This window comes from Numenius arquata, chromosome 1 (assembly GCF_964106895.1).
Source record: "Numenius arquata chromosome 1, bNumArq3.hap1.1, whole genome shotgun sequence".
NCBI classification, from domain to species: domain Eukaryota; kingdom Metazoa; phylum Chordata; class Aves; order Charadriiformes; family Scolopacidae; genus Numenius; species Numenius arquata.
This window is the reverse complement of record NC_133576.1, coordinates 81,745,448-81,764,464: the sequence shown is the minus strand read 5'-3', so window position 1 is coordinate 81,764,464 and position 19,017 is coordinate 81,745,448. Positions and strand designations below refer to the sequence as shown.

At 38.2% G+C, this 19,017-nt stretch overlaps 1 protein-coding gene across 2 annotated transcripts in view; it reads right to left on the bottom strand.

Annotated features, from left to right (window-relative positions):
• Positions 1-19,017, bottom strand: part of NALCN (sodium leak channel, non-selective) — a 249,753-nt gene that overhangs the window by 111,703 nt on the left and 119,033 nt on the right. For both annotated transcript variants that reach the window (XM_074168527.1, XM_074168534.1), the window contains 3 exons: positions 17,426-17,557; positions 11,160-11,327; positions 6,248-6,439 (listed from right to left, as the gene is read on the bottom strand). In XM_074168527.1, coding sequence (XP_074024628.1) covers positions 6,248-6,439; positions 11,160-11,327; positions 17,426-17,557 — 492 coding nt within the window. The remainder of the gene's footprint in view (positions 1-6,247; positions 6,440-11,159; positions 11,328-17,425; positions 17,558-19,017) is intronic.

Sequence of the window (19,017 nt, the reverse complement as noted above, 5' to 3'; positions counted from 1 at the left end):
AAAAAAAAAAAATTGTTAGAAATTGAAGACATTAACGATGCAGCTTCCAGACAACAGCATTGCTCGAATTCAAAATGTTGACTAGGTGATACAAGTATATTAAGTCTATGCTTAGTGTGTCTGACACCCCCAGAAATAGCAGATTAACACAATAATGCACTTGACCCAAGGGAACTCTTCTTGTCACACCCATGAGAAAACAGTACCTGGACACCCTTTCACATCAGCTTACCCTAAGCCCAAATGCATGATGGAAAAGTTGAAAAACATGTAGATATATAAACTCATGTGCTTGAAAAACAATAAAATGAGTTTCAATAACTTTTAAAAGCTGCTGGCAAAACTGATTGGGGCGGGGGGGGGGGCGGAGACTTCAAGTTTATATTACTAATATTAACTATGGGCATACACTTTGTTCCTTACCAAGTCTGCAGAGTTTTTCAAACAAAGCAATGTCTTCTCTAAGACAAATGCAAACAGGACCCTTAAGGCTACACCCACACCCTTAAGGGAGTCTACTCCAGGCTGTGATTTCTACCCTGCAGTGTAGGCCAATTTACTCTGGAGCAGACTGTCCACGTGCAGGCATACAGCACTTGGTTCTGCATCTCCTCCTGGCCCTATGTGATGTCCCTATGGTGATAACACATCATTACTATTTGGTGACAAGGAACTGGTTCCATCCATCTGAAGTCACGATAAGGATGTGGCACAGCTTGCCAGGCTAGTGTTTCTGTATTGTGAAACCAAGGGTGCATGCTACACGCTTAAAGCTTGAAAGGAGGGCGTCCAAGTTGCAAAGCTTGCTGATGTGGTGTAGGAGGGCTGGGTAAGGCAGGGACAGTCTAATCCGGTGCATCTTGTTACGCAAGGCGCTGCGTGAAAGGCACTGCCTTTTTGGAGTGCCCAGTTGAAGAGAACTAGTCCCCTGCCGGTGCCCAGGGATTGCCTCTGAAAGAGTTCACTGGAAGCAGGAACAAAGTTAACTACTAAGCAGTATGAGTATCAGGAGGCCAGTGCTTGAGCTCAGTGTGTGGCCTTCTCACTGACCACTGATAAAGATCCTAGGACTAAAGCTTTTTCTCCTGTCCGTTTTAACTAGTATGTATTTTAAAGTAATAAGAATTGGGTCATGGTGCCTCTAGATGTCCAGAGGAAGAGCTGCACACTTTTACTCTGTTAGAGGGGCCTCAAAGACTTGGCTGCTAAGGGCTTTGTGAAAAATTTGCCTGCTGGCTCTCACAAAAAATAAAGCCCACACCAGAATCCAGCTTGGTTTCTTATTGTTGCTATGTTCTGTGGCACTCCGAAGCAGAGCGAAGTACAAGCACACTGTTAGCTAAGACCAAGGAATTTAAGAGCTATTTTTACAGACGTTTTTCAGAATTAAATCACACTAATCAATTTTTCAGAGATGATTAAGCCTACAAGTCCAAATCACTCACAAGAAGCAAAGCTAAGGTGTGCACAGAACAGATCAAGGCATCCAAGTGAGCAATTGCACACACCGGGAGATGAAGTTAAACTGAAGACTTCAATTTATACATCAGCAACATCTTGACCAAATGTAATGTCCCAACCTCTCCTTTGAACAGGCAGATCCCACAGAGAAAAAAAGCCAGCATAAACTAGAAGCAGCAGACAGAAAAAACTGCTTGCAACTACCTTTCAGTAAATGTCAGCTAAAATCTTTGCCATGTCGTTTGTTAGGAGAGTCTAAATATGGTGGCTGGAATTTGCAGAGTGCCCTCCATTTGCATGTTCCTGCCAGTAACCGTGGCCTTAACTAGGGCACTGCTGACCTGGGGCCAGATCCTCCATTTGAATTAGTGCCCCGTCACAACCACACACGCCGAGTCCTTACACTGTGCAACATTACAGATTCTTAGTAGTGATTCCTTTCCTTACAAAAAATCATAATGAAGGTCCTGCAAAAAAACCCCACAACCCAGCAAAACACCAAGAATTGTTATCTAGCTCTGCAAAATACCTCAAGTCTCTCTCCAAGTAAAACATGCAGAGAAGGAAACATTTCAAAACTTTATCTAGGGGAGACCTTCTGTAGCTAGAGGAGCATGCGTGAAACAAGCAGGAAATTCAGCTTGCTTTATAGCCGGCAGTGGTGCTTGAGGGTGAAGAAGACAACTAACCACCTATGAGTGCCCAGCACTGCTTCTCAGCTTCCCTTTGTGACTGGGAGGTGAAGCTAAACCAGGCAGTCGCTGTTTCCCTGCACTCAGAGCAGCTCTGGAGGCAGCGATGGTCGTCTGTGACCTGGCTGGTGTGACACTAACTGAAATATAAGGTGGCCGCTACGGTAAGTAATACACCCAGTGTTGGCTTTAAAAACACCTGAGGGACTGGATAATTGAATCACTGCAGTATCCTTTCTTCTGAATCACACTAAATAACTATAGTTTATTGCTTTTTAAAAAAATATATATTTTAATTAATTCATCAAGGTATAAAGACACCTCCAATACCATGTTGTGGATCTCATTGATACAAGCACTAGCTTAATTTTGAAAAGGTATTCTTTTAACATCATAAAAATCTAATTTTCCTTCTGAAACAGCAGTCCAGAAAACATATAGTTATATAAAATGGCCTTTCAAGACAGTTTAAACATTTTATTATAACATTAGAGTCTAGTATATGATAAAACATTAGTTTTAAGAAAATACAGCGTTTCAGAATATATGCTTCGCACCCTGCAATCTCCTTCAGAGCAAGTTATTTTTAGTTGAAAGGTATACTTCCCACTGTTTATTTTAAAATTAATTTGAAATGCAACTAGCTGACAGAATCAACATCTGTGAAGATGAGACTTAGAGATGTATGCAAATGGTGATTTTCTGAATTAATCTGTGTTATAGAAAAGACTGTCAATTTCTTTGAGTATTTATGCCCTATTACTTAATTAGCTGTTTTGATGATGGAAGTCAAACTACCTTTTTATTTATAGTGGAAGACTGGCAAAGGTTCGGTGGAACATACGAGCTGAAGCGTCAGTTCTGATACCTTGTCCAACTACTAGAGGGGTGGTGCCACACAAACTACTACTTAGAGTTATAATGTACTTGACTTGTAACTGCTGCTTGTCTATAAAATATTATGGGCCAAATCCCAATGGCTTTATTTATGGAAGCAGTCCTACAGTCGGTGGGATTGCTTCTGCAAATTAATGGAATTTAGGCCAGCGCTGTGAAATGCTTGCAATTCCTTCTACCTCTATAAACCTACCTTTTTGTCATAACACAGCCATGAGTGCTCAACCATACCCTGAGAGTAGAGTAACTGTCCTATAAAAATGTGGCAGTGGCACTGAGACTGTAACTGCATCACAGAATTAAGGCTATGTTGTTCAACCTTTTTAACGGATGATGCTTGGGTTGAACTAACATTTCACAACCTGATCTCTCTCCAAGCTCCTCCAAGCTCAAGGCTAGTAGCTGTGTCCTGGTTTTGCTGAAGACAGGGGGACTTTTGCTGCTGAGATGAGTTGGGCCTGGCTTTCATCTTGTGTTGACCCATTTAAAAGATGAGCAGTATTCCTGGCTTTGTAAGTCAAGACACCAAGAAGTCAACACGTGGCCCCAAACCCCAAGAGAAACCGGGACATGGAAGTCAGAGACACCAACAACGTGTTCTGTCTTCCATACAGTGAATTTTAAAATGTCTTAGCGGCTATCTTACAGTCATGCCTCTGAACAGGCACCCTCCCCCATTTCTTCTTTGGGGGGCTCGGCCACCTTCTGTCCTTCTCATGGCTCAGTACATGCAGCCCAAGAAGACATGCAAAAATAGAGATGGTGGATCAGTTGAAAACAGTACAGCAAACATCTATATTTTTATATTTAGTATTAGAGAGAAAGCCAGTCCATTTGAGAAGTTGCAATGGCCAAAAGAAGGGTGAAATTTGTAGCCATGGCAACACTGAGCTTGTGCCTATTGACTGTTGTCAGGAAACCATGTGAAAACATGCAATTTAGATGCAATAGCGAAAGGAGGAGGTCTGTTTGTTCCAAAACCCATACTGTGCTTTCTTATAAAGCACTTACCATTTCAAAATGATTTTAGGTTTTGTCTGTTTCAGTGCAGAAGGCACTTTAATGTGCAAACTCAAAATTTAGCCTCTAGTGTCACTATTTTTGTTAGTGTGCTTGTCCTGTCTGTATTTGCAACAGAAAAAGTCCATCTCAACAGTCCTGGCCATTTCAGGTTTGCTCTTCTTTGGAGGTAAGTCCCTAAAAATTTATTGTAGCAAATTCTGCTGATGCAGACCTCACACCATCTCCTACGTTATATAGTAATACAAGTATTTCTTCAGTCACATTTTGAAAATAATACATTCCACACAAACCCAAAATCACATATTTTATAATTGTCTTATTGTAAACTGATTCAGTGGTCTTTACACATAGCAGACAACATCAGCAGGAATCCCCCAGCCTTTGCTAGGAAGACACACTCCTTTGAAGGGACACCATCACTCACATCATCAACCACAATTTTTGAGTACAAAATTTTAATTGACTCTATTACCCTACTAAGAGATGTTTCATTAGAAAACTACAAAAAAGAAACCACAAAATATAAAGTATGCTTCCGAACCATTCCTAATGAAGTGAATATGTACACAAATAAACAATAATTAAAAAATAATGAGAGACTCTTGCTTCTGGCTATCATATAAAAAGCATTAAAGATATTTCAATTTAGTATTGCTGGAACGCTCCTTTCATATTGGTAACAGGTCTTTTGTCAGAAAAGAGAAAACAAGTCCAGACATTTTCTGTTTGTAAATAACAATGATTTACTGGAGTAAATATTTTCTAACTCTTCAAACATGTATTTCAATATATATGTATATGTGTCTGTTCAAATTCAGTATGATAGTTCTTAATGAGGCCTAAATGGCCTCAGATTGAAATGTCCAAAATAATTCAAAACTTTACTACCATCTTGCTATATTTTGGCAATGTTTTCCTTCAAGAGGATCTTTCTCAGATATTTATACCAATTTATTTAGTTAAAATGTGCAGATGGTTGTAAATCTGTCCTATTTTAATTATACTACAATAATTCTTTCAGGAACGTCACTGCCATTTTGCATAAATAATTAAAAAAAATATTCTAAAACCAAATTCCATGATGATTTCGAACTTGCAATTGGAAGATTTTGGGCATATAATAAGGCAGTACTATCACTCAATTTAGAAACAGAGGCCTGACTTCATTAGAAAAGCTTAATTTTTATTATATTCTTTTTGTGTTCTTCAGCATTTAAAAAATAAATTATACCAAATTCTTAATGATCCTACTGGCTGCTTTTCTAAGCACGTTTTCCGAACTAGTGTTACATGGTGTTACATTATTCCCTGTGGGTAGGTATTTTCTGCCTTACATTTGATGGCCAGCTTCCCATACATCAAGTCCAGGTTGATAATTAAAAAATGTTGCCTAGCCATTTTGTTTGCTAAATGCATGACCCTTGAGGCTGCCTTATTCATTGTTATTTAATTCTTCTAACCAATGCGGTTTCACTAAAATAGATACATTGGATAACCAAACTGGAATGACAGAAACAAATAAACTGTCACTGGAACCAATCCATGTATACTCAGTCTAATCCATTATTAAAGAAATAGCAGTATTTTCATTCAGAACAGTGTGCTTCAATAAATACATTAGCTCCAATTTCCACTGATTTTCAATGTTCTGTTCCGAATTAACGCAATGCCCATAAATATCCATTATTTATACCCAAAAGGCAAACACTTATTTTGTCAATGCAGACAGGTTTTATAACCCTGTGTAAAACAAGTATTCCTGTACCAATCAAGAACAACCACTTTCATAATATGAAAATATAAATCATGCGTAGCATGTTTTATCTAAATTTTGTGGCCAATATTCATGATTGTGCATGAATCTTCTTCCTGTAACATTCCAGAATACTGTTAAGGCGTATGCTTTGTCATGTCATCATCAGGGTGCATACATAAAATTTCTCTGCATTCCCTCAACAGCATAAATAGAATACCTAACCCAAACTTCACTACTGAAGGACTACAGGAAGACTGTTAAACCCAGAAAAAACAATTCTTTTATCTACACATACAGAGATAAACCGCTCCATGGTTTTCAGAAGGAAAGGAAGATCGCTAATATAATAACAAATATGATGTATCAATGACAAGAAAATAATAACAAGCAATGAGTAATCAATGCTTTTTATACTTGCCCGTGGAAAGGTTGTAAATCTATCCAGTTCTTCCACAAAGCAAAACATCTGTAAACTGATTGCTGACATAACGATTAAAAGGCTGGCAGTAAATACCACCAAACTCCCAAGTTTTTTTCCTGGTCCAAATATCTTATACACAAAATCTTCCAAAGCAGGAGAAATCTTTATAAGCCGAACTACTCTAAGAACCTGCAAAGAAAGAGAAAATACAACTGTAGTAATTATTTGATTATCACATTAATCAACAACTTTTTACAGGATCAGAGACTCCGAGGCCAAAAAGAGGCTTGCAGCCTTGTAGCCCAGTAAATATCAGGTTGCCATCGCTTGTAACAGACCACAAGTTGTGTGTTAGGTTAAGAACACAAGCCCTGGAACCTGTCAGGCTTTGTCTGTACTTATCCTGGCCTGTCTGGAGATTCGTTTTAGCTACTAGCAGCAGTCACCTAATGACAAGGTAACCGTTAACCTACTTTGTCTTTTGCTTAGCTTTTTATGATTGTGTGGTGTAATGCTTATTGTTACATAGTTGTTTTTTTTTTTTTTTTTCCTAACATATAGTAGCAACAAGCTGTAATTTTGCATAGAATGAGCTATCTATGACCCTTTCACAAAATGCAGCATCCAGGCATACAAGCATGGGATGACAGCAGAGGTCTTGAGAGTACAGGCTCGGGAGGATAACCAAGGCCCTCACGGCTATAATCAACGCACCAATCACCATCAGTCATCACAGAAACACAACTGGGTAAAGCTGCTTCTGGGGTAACAAAGGGAACAAAGACAAAGCACACCACAGATAGTAAATCTGAATGTGATGTGGAATTACAGACCTATGAATGTTTACAGTGTGTTACCAAACATTAGAATGGCTTCAGGCAGAGGTCAAAACTTATCAGTCTGGTTTTAGCAACTGAGAATCTATTGCTGTGCTAGGTAAATTGCTCCTGTTTGATTATCATCACTGTTTAAAATTCATACTTAAATGGACAGGGTCCTGAACTGTCTTTGAAGAAAGCTCTACTTTGAGCAGCAGGCTAGATGAGATGACTGAGAGACCACTTCCAACCTAGATTTTTCTAGGATTCTATGTTATTCATTACATCAGGTTACATATTCTCATAAAGAACTTCCAATTCTTCTTCCACAAGTCATCTTTCCATTTCAGTGACCTAACAGAAACTCGTTTGGTATTGCTGTGTAACCTAGGAAGTTTGGTAATGAATGTATTTTGCTGTTTCATGCTATATACAACAAGGGAAATTTTAGGCAGCATTTCTCAATATCAGAGGAAACAGCATTGTGTGCCACTGACATATTTGACACCTCTCAGCATTAGTAGTGGCTGCAGAACTGTGATCGCATGTGGAACTCCTGATCCATTCACTGCTGGCTCTAGCTTGGAAAAGCTACTGTGATCCTCTTATTTCTGCCACTCATGGTGGCACAAACAGTGGTACAACATGAGTACCAACAAGCAGCAGCGGCAGCCACAGCAGTTGCTGGAGACAACAGACAGGAGCATATGAGGCAAATGAGATTCTGCAGTTCTTATGAAGAAAAAGAGTCTCTAGCCCAAGGTATTGCCTGTATTCCCACAAGAATCACATTGAAACTGAAAGGTAGAAATTACAGTGCAATTATAGGCTGACCTTATGTACAAGTCAAATACAATTATTGTGCTGCTTTGGAGAGAAAATAAGTTTGACAGAAGGATATGGTAGTTGTTTACAGAAAGACTTCAGAGTACCTTGTAGCTTGCTAATAGTGTACAGTTCGGCATTTTGCATGAAACTCATCTCCCTACCTATCCGTCAGGTATGCAGAATATGCTAGTCATCTAGGCTCTACCGTCACAGGGGAGAGAGAGAGGAAGTCAACTCAAGAGATCAACTTAATACAAACATATCAGACCCCTTGTGTGAGATGGGACAAGCCTTCACTGTCTTCAGTAGTTTAAAAGATACAGAGATTACACTTGACAGCTTAATTTTCACAACGTTAGAACAAGGTCAGATAAGGTCCTTTCTTTCACATTGGTACCATGTTCACATTACATATAATCTAAGCACATGAAACTGGTTACCAAGACAGTGACAGATAGTGAGATGAATGAGATTTCCAAGTACTATGAGCATGCAAACATGGTGCCTTCTTGCTTACAAGATCTACTCACAATGTAAATGTTAGCTCTGTTCCCACCAATATTAGTGTAAACACTGACCCCCGTGGGAGCGAAAACTTCATGTTAGTCAGCACTCTGAGTTGTACTTTAGATAAACTTTTTTATCTGCCTCACTTTTTCCCCCCTCCTTCCCTTGGGGAACTTTAATTGACCTTTAAGCAACACACTAATCTTATTGATACTATTTGGTTTTTTTCATTTATTTTCATTAGGTGACAAATTGAATCTAGCAAAAGTACACTCTAATGAACATTTATGCATTCTACGTAATTGGATTGCAAATTGTATTAAAGAGCTGTAGAAGGTGCACTATTTGGATTAAATATAAAAATACGTTAAAAAAACCCCAAATCAAACCAAAAAATACAAAAGAGGAACCGCAGCTTTGTTACAAAGAATGGCTGCGTCTCCTAAAAAGGACGATATTTATTCAGAAAATGACTCGGCAATATTTTCCTCAAGCACAAATATAATATCATCCCTTCAGTCCAGTACAGGTCAAATTCTGTTCAAATCTCTTCCTTTTATGATGGTTCATTACAGATCTCTGTAATAACATGCAAATTCTGTCACTTCTCCACTGATCTTGTGTTCTATAGATTATAGCCATGGAATGGTGCTTTGCTGTAGCCTTTCACAGAGGGCTTTGCCAAGTGTTTTGAATGAATATAGAGCAAATGCAAGAAAGATAGGTGGGAGGGTGGACAGTAGCCAATGTGGTTAAGAGTGCATGATGTGTTGCCAAAAGGTGATGATAAAGACCAATGAATAATGCAGGCTGAACTATATGCTAAGGAAGACTAGATAAGCCAAATGGTATTTCTGCTCGCTATCCTGGAATGTGTCAAATAAGACTTCTGTTTTCAGTAATCTGTTTTGTTGGCTGACAAGGAACACATTTAACTTGTCATCATTAATACCTAAAGGCCTGGAAATCTGCCTAACGTCAAGACGTATCCATGTGAAAAGGACTTTTTGACCTTGGTTGATTTGAAAATGTGTTATCTAGCTTGCCCAGAAGCTTAATTGCGGGGGAATACGGTGTATACTTCCTTCACACACTGACATCAAAGGTAAAGTATTTTCCAACCTTAGTGTTGTTTGCCTCTTAGGGGATTTGGATTGCAAAATACAACCCAAATCTTTCAGCGTAGCAGGTGTTTCTGCTTGTAAAATGTATGTCTCCCAAATATTTTGGAAAAAAAAAAAAATCACATCCTGACATTTTCTGTCATAGAAGCTAGCACTTTTTAAAAAAAAAATTACCACCACCCTGTCCCACAAAACTAATTAAATCCATTAAAAAGACTTATAGTTTTATTATCAACATCTGGCTACATTTTAATTATACTTTCAGTCCTATGAATTAGTGATGATGTTACACATTTAGTCCAACATGTTCATAATTTATTCTTAAAATTCCTAGAAAGAAATCATCAGATGGAAGTGGACTCTGCCTTAATAAATATGGACTAGCTATTATCTAAGTTTCTAACTGTTTTAACTGAGAGCTCCCAGCTAGGTTACCTGTGTGCTTTTGACACAAGAGTGCAATGACATATTCCTGATAGTTCATCCTTTCTTGCAGGTTAGAAATCTCATGCCACATTGAGTAACAACATTTTACATATTTGGACAGCAAAATTAAAGCTATAACCATCTAAAAGCCTTCCAATAACACCAGGTGAAAGCAAAATAGAATTTGTCATTCTGAAAGCTTTCTTGAGCAGGTTTGTAAACTATTTAGAAAAAATACAGGATGGCATTTGCAGAAGTCTGAAAAAGTCATCATATTTCAACCCACGCTTGGGGAGACTGCTCCCCCCATATTGTACTCACTTAATTACACTATGTGCCACTGTGGCTAACCACATTTATTGACAGGACTCTGGCGATTTATTATTTGCCTTTATTGATTAGTAATTATTCATTATGCTGAATAATGGAAAGATATGAATCCTTCAATATATACATATTTTAAATCCTGTTCTTTAGCACTGTAGAATATAACACATAAATCTCAGTGCTTTGTCCCACAGCTGGAGCAACCCTAAGCACTTCAAGGAGGATGAATGAGGAACTGGTTGGACTGGCTGACAAAGGAAGAAGCAGAAGTCTGAAATAATCAGTGCTTCTTTGTCTCTCCTTCCTGCTCTTCCCCAAAGTGAAAATGTAGGAAGAGCCTCAATAACACACTTCCCCTCCAGATAAGGAATGGTTGGAGAGCTATAAAAACCAAGTCTAAGATGATTTTGGAGAAATGATCTGAGAAGACCCACAATAACTGCAGTGGAGACTCTTAGGCATGTGACTGCCACAGAAATGAAAATTTGGAGAAGCAAGTGTACTGAGGCCTCAGGGACAGAAGCCAGGATAGCACTAGTGGGCACTACAGGAAGGTGATGCTCTAAACAGCTGTACGCAAGGTGAAGGCTCAATGAAGGACAGTGAATAAACTAATCCAGAACTTACTGAACAGTGTAGTTCAGGTAAGAAATGGGAGTTACTGAAAACAGAAAGGACTTCTCAGAAGAGGTAGAAAGAATCCTATTTCTGTAAATCCACCCAATAAACACAGTTAAGAACAGAGATATTTGTTATTTTAAAGATATTCTCAAAATGAATCAATACTGTGAGAGCATCAAAGAGTGGAAGTAAATGAGAGTGAAATGTTAATTGGTAATGTTTTTAATTGGTATATAGGGTAAAAGTAGCTGATCATACCTGAAAATATGTAAACTGAGAGTGATAGAGGTCTGGATAAATATGAAGAGTGGTTCCAATTACAAGCAGCAACTCAAACTTGTGAAGAGATGAGCTGATGTATCCTGTGAATCCCAAACACCAGATCTTCAGAAGAGCTTCTAAATCAAATAGAACTGTAAAAGCAACCTAGATGAATATATAAAACAAGAAAGATGCATTCAAAACACTGAGTTAATTTACAAGTTTCTATGTCATGATGTCCGTCAAGGTTTTGTACCGCAAAAATAAAGATCTCCATACTATTCAACAAAACCAGTCATAGTCTAAATAGAATAAACAATCAATAATAGATTTCCTCATTTTGGCTTATATTATTCCTTAAAATGTATACTTTATGAATTTTTCTGAAGTCTCTACACAGACATGTAGGTAGATTCCAAAATTTGGAAAGCATGAAATAATAAATCCATCCAGCTGACCTTACACTTTGTGTCACAGATAAAAAGTAAAAAAATGATGGGATTTTTTTTTCAAAATGTGAGCATATGAGCTGCCTGAAGAACTTTAAGAGATCTAAGGAACAACCCAAAGTGCAAAGGTCTTTTGTTTGAAAATTGCTACTAATTTTCTAACACATCATTAGTAATATGACAACCAAAACAGGTAGAGAAGGGGTGATAGGACTTGAGCATTAGAACAAATTGGAAAAAAAAAAAAGAGGAAATTCAAACTGAATCCATAACTGGTAAATTTTCACAATTTTAGAAGGAGAGAGTGTTAAAGAAGTTGAGCAAAGAGAGTAAGGTGGGAAGTTACAGGGGAAGAAATCTGCTTGTAGACATTGGATGACTGGGACTCTTCCAGAGGCCTTTCTTGGAATATTTACATACTAAAATGCATGATGTTCAGCTGGAAAAAAAGGGAGACAACTTTGCATAAGCTTACATCTTCAGGATTTTTTTTCTCTTCTTTCTCTCACTACCAGAAATCCTTCTGGCTAGACACACTTCTTCCTCACCTGCCTTCTTATTTTACCACTATATATACTCTGAGATACTCGCTCCCTCAATTCCCAACAGCCAGGAAACCCAATGGAAAAGAGGTTTTTCCTTGACTCAGCAATTTTCCTCTTTGACCCTTTACACACTTTGGTGCTTAAAAGAGACACACTGAAAATAACAACAGGTGGCATCTATATAAAACTTCCAAGTGCTGTGTGAATATTAACAAAATACAGCTTAAACCTCCTTTGAGTGAAAGCATTACTAGTCTTTTAAGATGGAAAGATTAATTGACTGTTGGCCATAAGGTTTACTGGATCTGGCAGAGGATACTAAAGTTAGAGACTAAGATTTTAATCCTGAATCTGACAGTGACAATCTCTGGGATGCTGCCTTAAGTACTTACATTATTTAAAATTTAAACTCTCCATCAAAAATATATTTATCAACATGAAAGAGGGGGTTTGTGAGATAGCTAAATAAAATTATACATATTTTATTTGTATAGCACTGTCACAAGCATGAGCAGAGATAGAAATTAATCACTGAAGTTTATGTTCTGTATTTATTCCCCTAGTCCACACAGCTGTTTATGAGCAGTGCTACCACCTATATTATTTGGCTTCCTCAGGGGATGCAAAATAGTTATCAGGCTTCAAATGTCCTCTGAATGATTAAATCAAGGCAAAATGATTCATAGGACCCCAAAAATTTCTTCACATTAGCAAATTAAGAAATATTTCTGTGATTTCAGTCACACACAGTGTAGGGACACTTTCATGCTCATATTCTCAAATGTATCTGTCCAGTTTTTCAGCTCTTGTTCTGGCAGCTCAAAGAGCTTACGGAGAAAAATGAGCCAAGTTTGAAGAGACTACCTCTTTACATGAAAATATCTAAAACACAAGGAAAATGTTTTATCAAAAAATTTTAAAATGAAAGCTCACTTTTAATGAAAACACATCTAATTGAGTCCTAAAAGAACAAGGGGGTTGAATTAGGAAGAATGGAACAGTGGGTAGAAAACAGCTGGAATTCAGCCTCAGAGCAGGTGGAATAACAATGTCATTTAGATACACACGTACATACTTCAGAGCACATAGGCTTCCTATTAGGACAAGACTAACAAATACGAAGTTAAGTGTATTTTAATTTATTCTAAAAATGTGTAGGCGGGATCATTTGCATTTTACATGCTTGTCAAACGAATTCAAACCACTAGCACTTAAAAATGTATCAAATGGTTTGCATAACATCTGATTACATTTATACACCTGTCTTCCTGCTGACAGAGCTTGTATTTTTTTCCTTCCTTGTAATTAATTACAGGAGAAGATTCAGAATATCTGACTAGAACTTTTTGTTAGGTGTGAAATGTAATACAATTTTATAGACTTTTTTAAACTGAAATCACTCCTTTCATTGCTGTACAGACAGGGGAAAGGCAAACTCATATAAGAAGCCAGAGGAAACCCACAGAGAAAAAGCAGGGTTAACACATGAGCAGCCACCATCCACCAAGTTGCCAGTTTTCCTTTGGGGAGGCCAAAGGGGAGCTACCAGGAATGGGTTGCTTCTCTGAGGGCCACCTCCCACTCAGTGACCTGGAAGCTTTATGGTGTCAATGCCGCCTTCAGCAACATTAACTTTTGCCAGTAGCCCCTTAACAGCTTTTTGCAGAGGCAGAGCTCAGTATCAGCCAACATCCAACAGCAACAGACCCAGTTAGTTTTTCTAGCTAACTGTGGCTTACTTAAAGGTTACCAAGCTGTCGGGAAAGACAAGAATCCTGCCGAGCAGGATCAGTGGGATTAAGGGCACAGACCTCCATCATTTCCCTTGCCACCAGATTTGACACAGCACTCATTCTTTCTTTCAGCCAGGACAGGGCAAAGGCTACACAAGGGCAGCAGTGCAAGCGGACAGACTGCAAAAGGAACCTAGGAGGAAGTGTATAGGAGCCCCTATACAGGTTTTGAACTCTGGTTTTCAGACCCTTTAAAGCATCACTTGGAGGAATCTCAGACGCCTCCAATAGAACTTCTAGTCTGTAACCTCTTTAATGGAAGACAATGTGACAGCTGCATAGAAAACCAAACATCCAGCACTATTCTGTCTAGGTGTTGAGCAGATAAAGTCAACATCCTCAATAACAATTACCAAAATTAGTTTGAAGGTCTACTCTTTCTAAGTTCTTAGATACTGCATTGGGGTTTTGAGTCACCCTGTTAAACCATCCTGTGGTTTTACTTAATCTGCAGTTGAAATACTTGTCAGAACCTCTTATTTGCTACTGGCTACACAAAATTATGCAACCAGTGGGATCTGGGTTTAGAATTCACTTCTGTCTTTTACCTTCTTGTCTAACCATTGCCTCCTGTTCTCTTACGTCTGTCTTCTCTTTCAACAAAGAAAATGTTTTGTTTTGGTTTTTTTTTTTTTTTTTTTTTTCTGGGTACTGGGTATCTCAATAATTTCACTTATATTTGTCTACTGAACTTAAGTGGATGCAGTTCTGCAGTTCCAGGCCACTACAACGTCTCGTCCATAGGATGGACCGAGTGAGCTGTTTTATTGGACATGTCTGCCCCTAAAGCCAGCAACTTCCACGATGACTTCTGAAAAACATATCAGAAAGCCAGACATGGCTTGCTGTAACCTGTCTGGCCATTTCCTTTAGCAAAGGGAATCCCTGCTACCACTGCTGTTGGTTGCTCAGATAAGTTCCCTCTGAAGGGAAAGCTTTCTGCAGCCTAGTCTAATGGAAAATACAGAGCAACAGCAATGCATCCTCCTCCAACCAGTCTCCCTCACCAAGGAAACAAGCCAGCCACTGTAGAATAATCCGCATTGAGTATTCAGCCTCTTCAAGGCTCTTAAAAACAATTTCTTTGTATGCCCTGTGCTGCAAAGAACAAGTTTCACAATAACTGAGTAGGAAATGACACCAGTTTATCAATTTCTCTTCTCTCCCGGGATTATTTTTACTCTTTTGCTTTTCTGATACTATATTTTACACCTCCTTCTCTAAGATACTAGGAGTTTATTCTTGTTTGATTTTTATACTGTCTCTAGTAAAAGCATCACAGGTTAAAAAAAAAATAAAGAAAAACAACCAATGGACATCAAAAGAATATGCCTTGCAAATAAACAAAATGCCTTTCTCTATTCCAGACTAATTTACCTTATATACTTAAAAATGTAAACATGTGGAATGTAAACAAATTAGTTTTCTGAAAATATCTCCACTAATAAATCAATAATCTAAGCTACACAGAGAAAGCAAAATATATCTTTAAAGAAAACTGGACATTGCTTATAGGTCAGAATTATAATACACTAGTCTACATGACATACTCATCAGGAATTATTAAACCCTGGGAAGTATTTCTGTTGGAAAAAAAAAACCCAAACCCTACACTTGAAATAGATGTTGAAGAGAGTGTTTCTAGCACTGATTAATAAAAGCATAATTATACTATATATTCAGTGCCAAAATAGAAATAGCACATGCAGCGTTTCCTATTTTGAATATAAATAGAATTAATGTTATTTTCTGTTAAGAATCCAGGCTCCACTTGCTGTATCCTGGGCATAAAGCAAAAATGCCTACCATGAAGAGTTCATGGTTTCAGGCTTTAATGCTCACCTAATTATTTGTTTCTGGCCTAGGATATTGTCCTGGTTTTGGTTGGGATGGAGTTAATTTTCTTCATCATAGTTGTATGGTGCTGTTTTAGATTTGTGATGGAAACAGTGCTGATAACACAGAGATGTTTTGGCTATTGCTGAGCAATGCTTGTACAGAGTCAAGGCATTTTCTGCTCCTCACACCGCCCCACCAGTGAGCAGGCTCGGGGTGCGCAAGGAGTTGGGAGCAGACACAGCTGACCCCAACTGACCACAGGGATATTTCATGCCAAATGATGTTTTTCTCAGCAACAAAAGCTGTGGGAAAGAAGGAAGGGGGGGGATGTTTGGAGTGCCGGTGTTTGTCTTCCCAAGTAACTGTTACATGTGACACCACTTTCCTGGGTATGGCTGAACACCTGCCTGCTGATGGGAAGTAGTGAATAAATTCCATATGTTGCTTTGCTTTACCTATTAAACTGTCTTTGTCTTGCTCCATGAGTGGTCTCCCTTTTACCCTGTCGATTCTCTCCCCCATTCCACTGGGGGAGAGCGAGCAAGAAGCTGAACTTTTTGACTTGTGATTCCTCTGTCATTGGTATACAGGTTGCCAACATGGCAATACCAGCGGCAGAGGAATCACAAGGTATATACTGCTATCATGCACTCTAGCCTAAGAATGTCCCCTCTGGCTCCAAAGGAGGACTGTGCAATTATCAAAGCCAGGGAAACTGTAGTAACCATAAAGCTAGACGTGCACAATCCAGGCAACTGTGATCAACATTTTCAGAGAACTGATCTTGGTGAATTTCAGCACTGGTGGCTTTATATTCAGATAAAGTGACAATTCACAGTGGCCTCGGAAAGAAGTATTTTTAATACAGAATGCAACAATACTGATTTCACTCTTGATTCAGGAAAACCAAGTATCTATTTGAAGCTATGCCTGTACATTAGTAACAAAGACCTCAAGTCTTTTTCTTTTTTGTAAAAATTTAATTAAGTAGTATCAAAAGACATGTAGGCAAGTTTCTAGGACCTCTACTGCATGCTCTTTAGTGAAATCTTTGACCAGCTAATGACTCAAGAAGGCTTCCTGTCACAATGTCATTTAGAAAGAAACTTTTTACCTCTACTTCACTGGTTCAGGAGCACAGCCTCTTCCTTCACCAAATTCATGACCGAATAAATATTTTTTTTGCAGTGTTCTCTTGAGGTTACTGAAGCCAGACTATTTGCAACACTATTTTGGTTACGCTTAAGGACCTTCTTGCAACTAAATATACGCCAAATAAAGATGATTTAGGAAGAAGTACTATATTCTTCGAAGACGGTGTTTTGTCATTTTTTTAGTGGATGGGACACTTCTGCTAGAGATAGACAGCAACTCAACAGCCATGCATTGCCTGCAGATGTTATACTTAAGTCTCAGCTCATTACCACTGACATTTTGCTTGAGGAAATTACCTTTCAAAAGGTTGTAAGATAAAGCTGTCAGCCATTGTCAGACAGAGGAACTCGAACAAGTTAGCAAAGAATTCTTGGAATGCTTAAGGGAATAAAAAAATTACATACTAAAATGTGCTTGACATTCACATTTTCTACTTTAGCTTATCTTGAAAAATATCGAGATAGTCATTTCAGCATACTCACCTCAGCTAGGTAAAATTCATCATATTGTCTCTTGAAATTTTCTCCTTTGTAGTAGTTACTAGCAGCAACAATCACATCTACAGCCACCATGCTTAGTATGAACATATGAAACACGGATGACCTCATCATTTTCTGCAAAAGAAAATGTTATCATCAAAATGAGTCAAACCACGTGCATTATAAAGTTTTATTACCCTGTCAAAACATAATCAGCTATAATAATATGTTTTTATAAAGGTTCTTTACATGATTGTAAATTATTACTCTTTAAAATATATTCTATTGCTTCAACTGGTTTATATATGCCAGTTTTCTTTTTTTACTTTTAAGTTTTTTATTTTCCAATTTACTACTGAAGGTAGCAATACATTTAATATGGCATCCATTGCTTTAGTATGTTTTTAAAGTGTTAACTGTATACGTAACTACTCAGTTGCCTTTGGCTAATACTCCTTCTTCATGCAGATCTTATTACTGTTCAGGAAAAAAGAAACATCAATTCTATCTTGTGCATTGCTTTTGCTCAAGAAAGACAAGTAATATGGGATTCAATCTGATGTCAAACTACTGCCTAAAAGTATAAAACATATCTACATATAGTAGATATGCACATCTGGGCCAATGAACTGTGAAGTACTTCACAGATAATTCACATATCTGTGCGCTTAATGCCTTGTGTCACTGATGCTGCAATCGCACAAGAGAAAAGAGAAATGCAGGCACCCAGTGCTGGCCAGGAGTTTACATCCCTGAGTTGCCAAAACAGTATTGATAAGCAGTGTGCCAGAAATTCAAAGAACTAACTTCTAGGCTGCCACCACAAAGAGCGTGGACTTATGATTTACCCTGAAAATTTAACCGCTACCCTCACTGGGCCAGCCACAACTGTTCCAGCAGAAGCTAGAGTCAAACAGGCAGAATGTAGTGTTACTTTACATTAAACCACCTTTGAATGAATGGTCACTAATATCAATATTTTTAACAATCTTTCATGAGTAATACAGTTTATATCTTTAATGCTTATCTGCAAACACAGCATAAGTAAGTTATGCACCATTATGGTTCCTTTTGTTTGTGTGTAAATTTAAATTGTGTTCAGATTGGAAAGGGCCATTATCATTTGCTCCTGAGTTTATATGTAAAAGTACCTGACAAAATTTCAGGAAAAATAAAAGTCCAAATATAGAACTCTGTCTCTTCCCAACTTCTTCCTAAAGACTTTGTGTGCCTGTACTGGTTTATATTCACAAACTCATAATTAGCTGGAAGGAATCTCTTGAGGTTGGCTACTGTACCCCTGTGTCAGGGTTTGAATATCTCAACAGATGAAGACTCCACAACCTGCCCATGCAACCTGTTCCACTGTTTGACCACCCTCACAGTAAAAGAGTGTTTTCTTGTATTCAAATGTTCAAAATTAGACACTGTCCCAGTGGGAGACAGAAGGAAAACAAGATCACAGATCTCTGAGATTAGATGGGGCCCCTTGAGACCATCTAGGCCAATCCCTCTGCTCAAAGCAGGGTCACCTAGAGAAGGTTGCTCAGGATCACGTCCAGTCAGATTTAGAGTATCTCCAGGGACAGAAACCT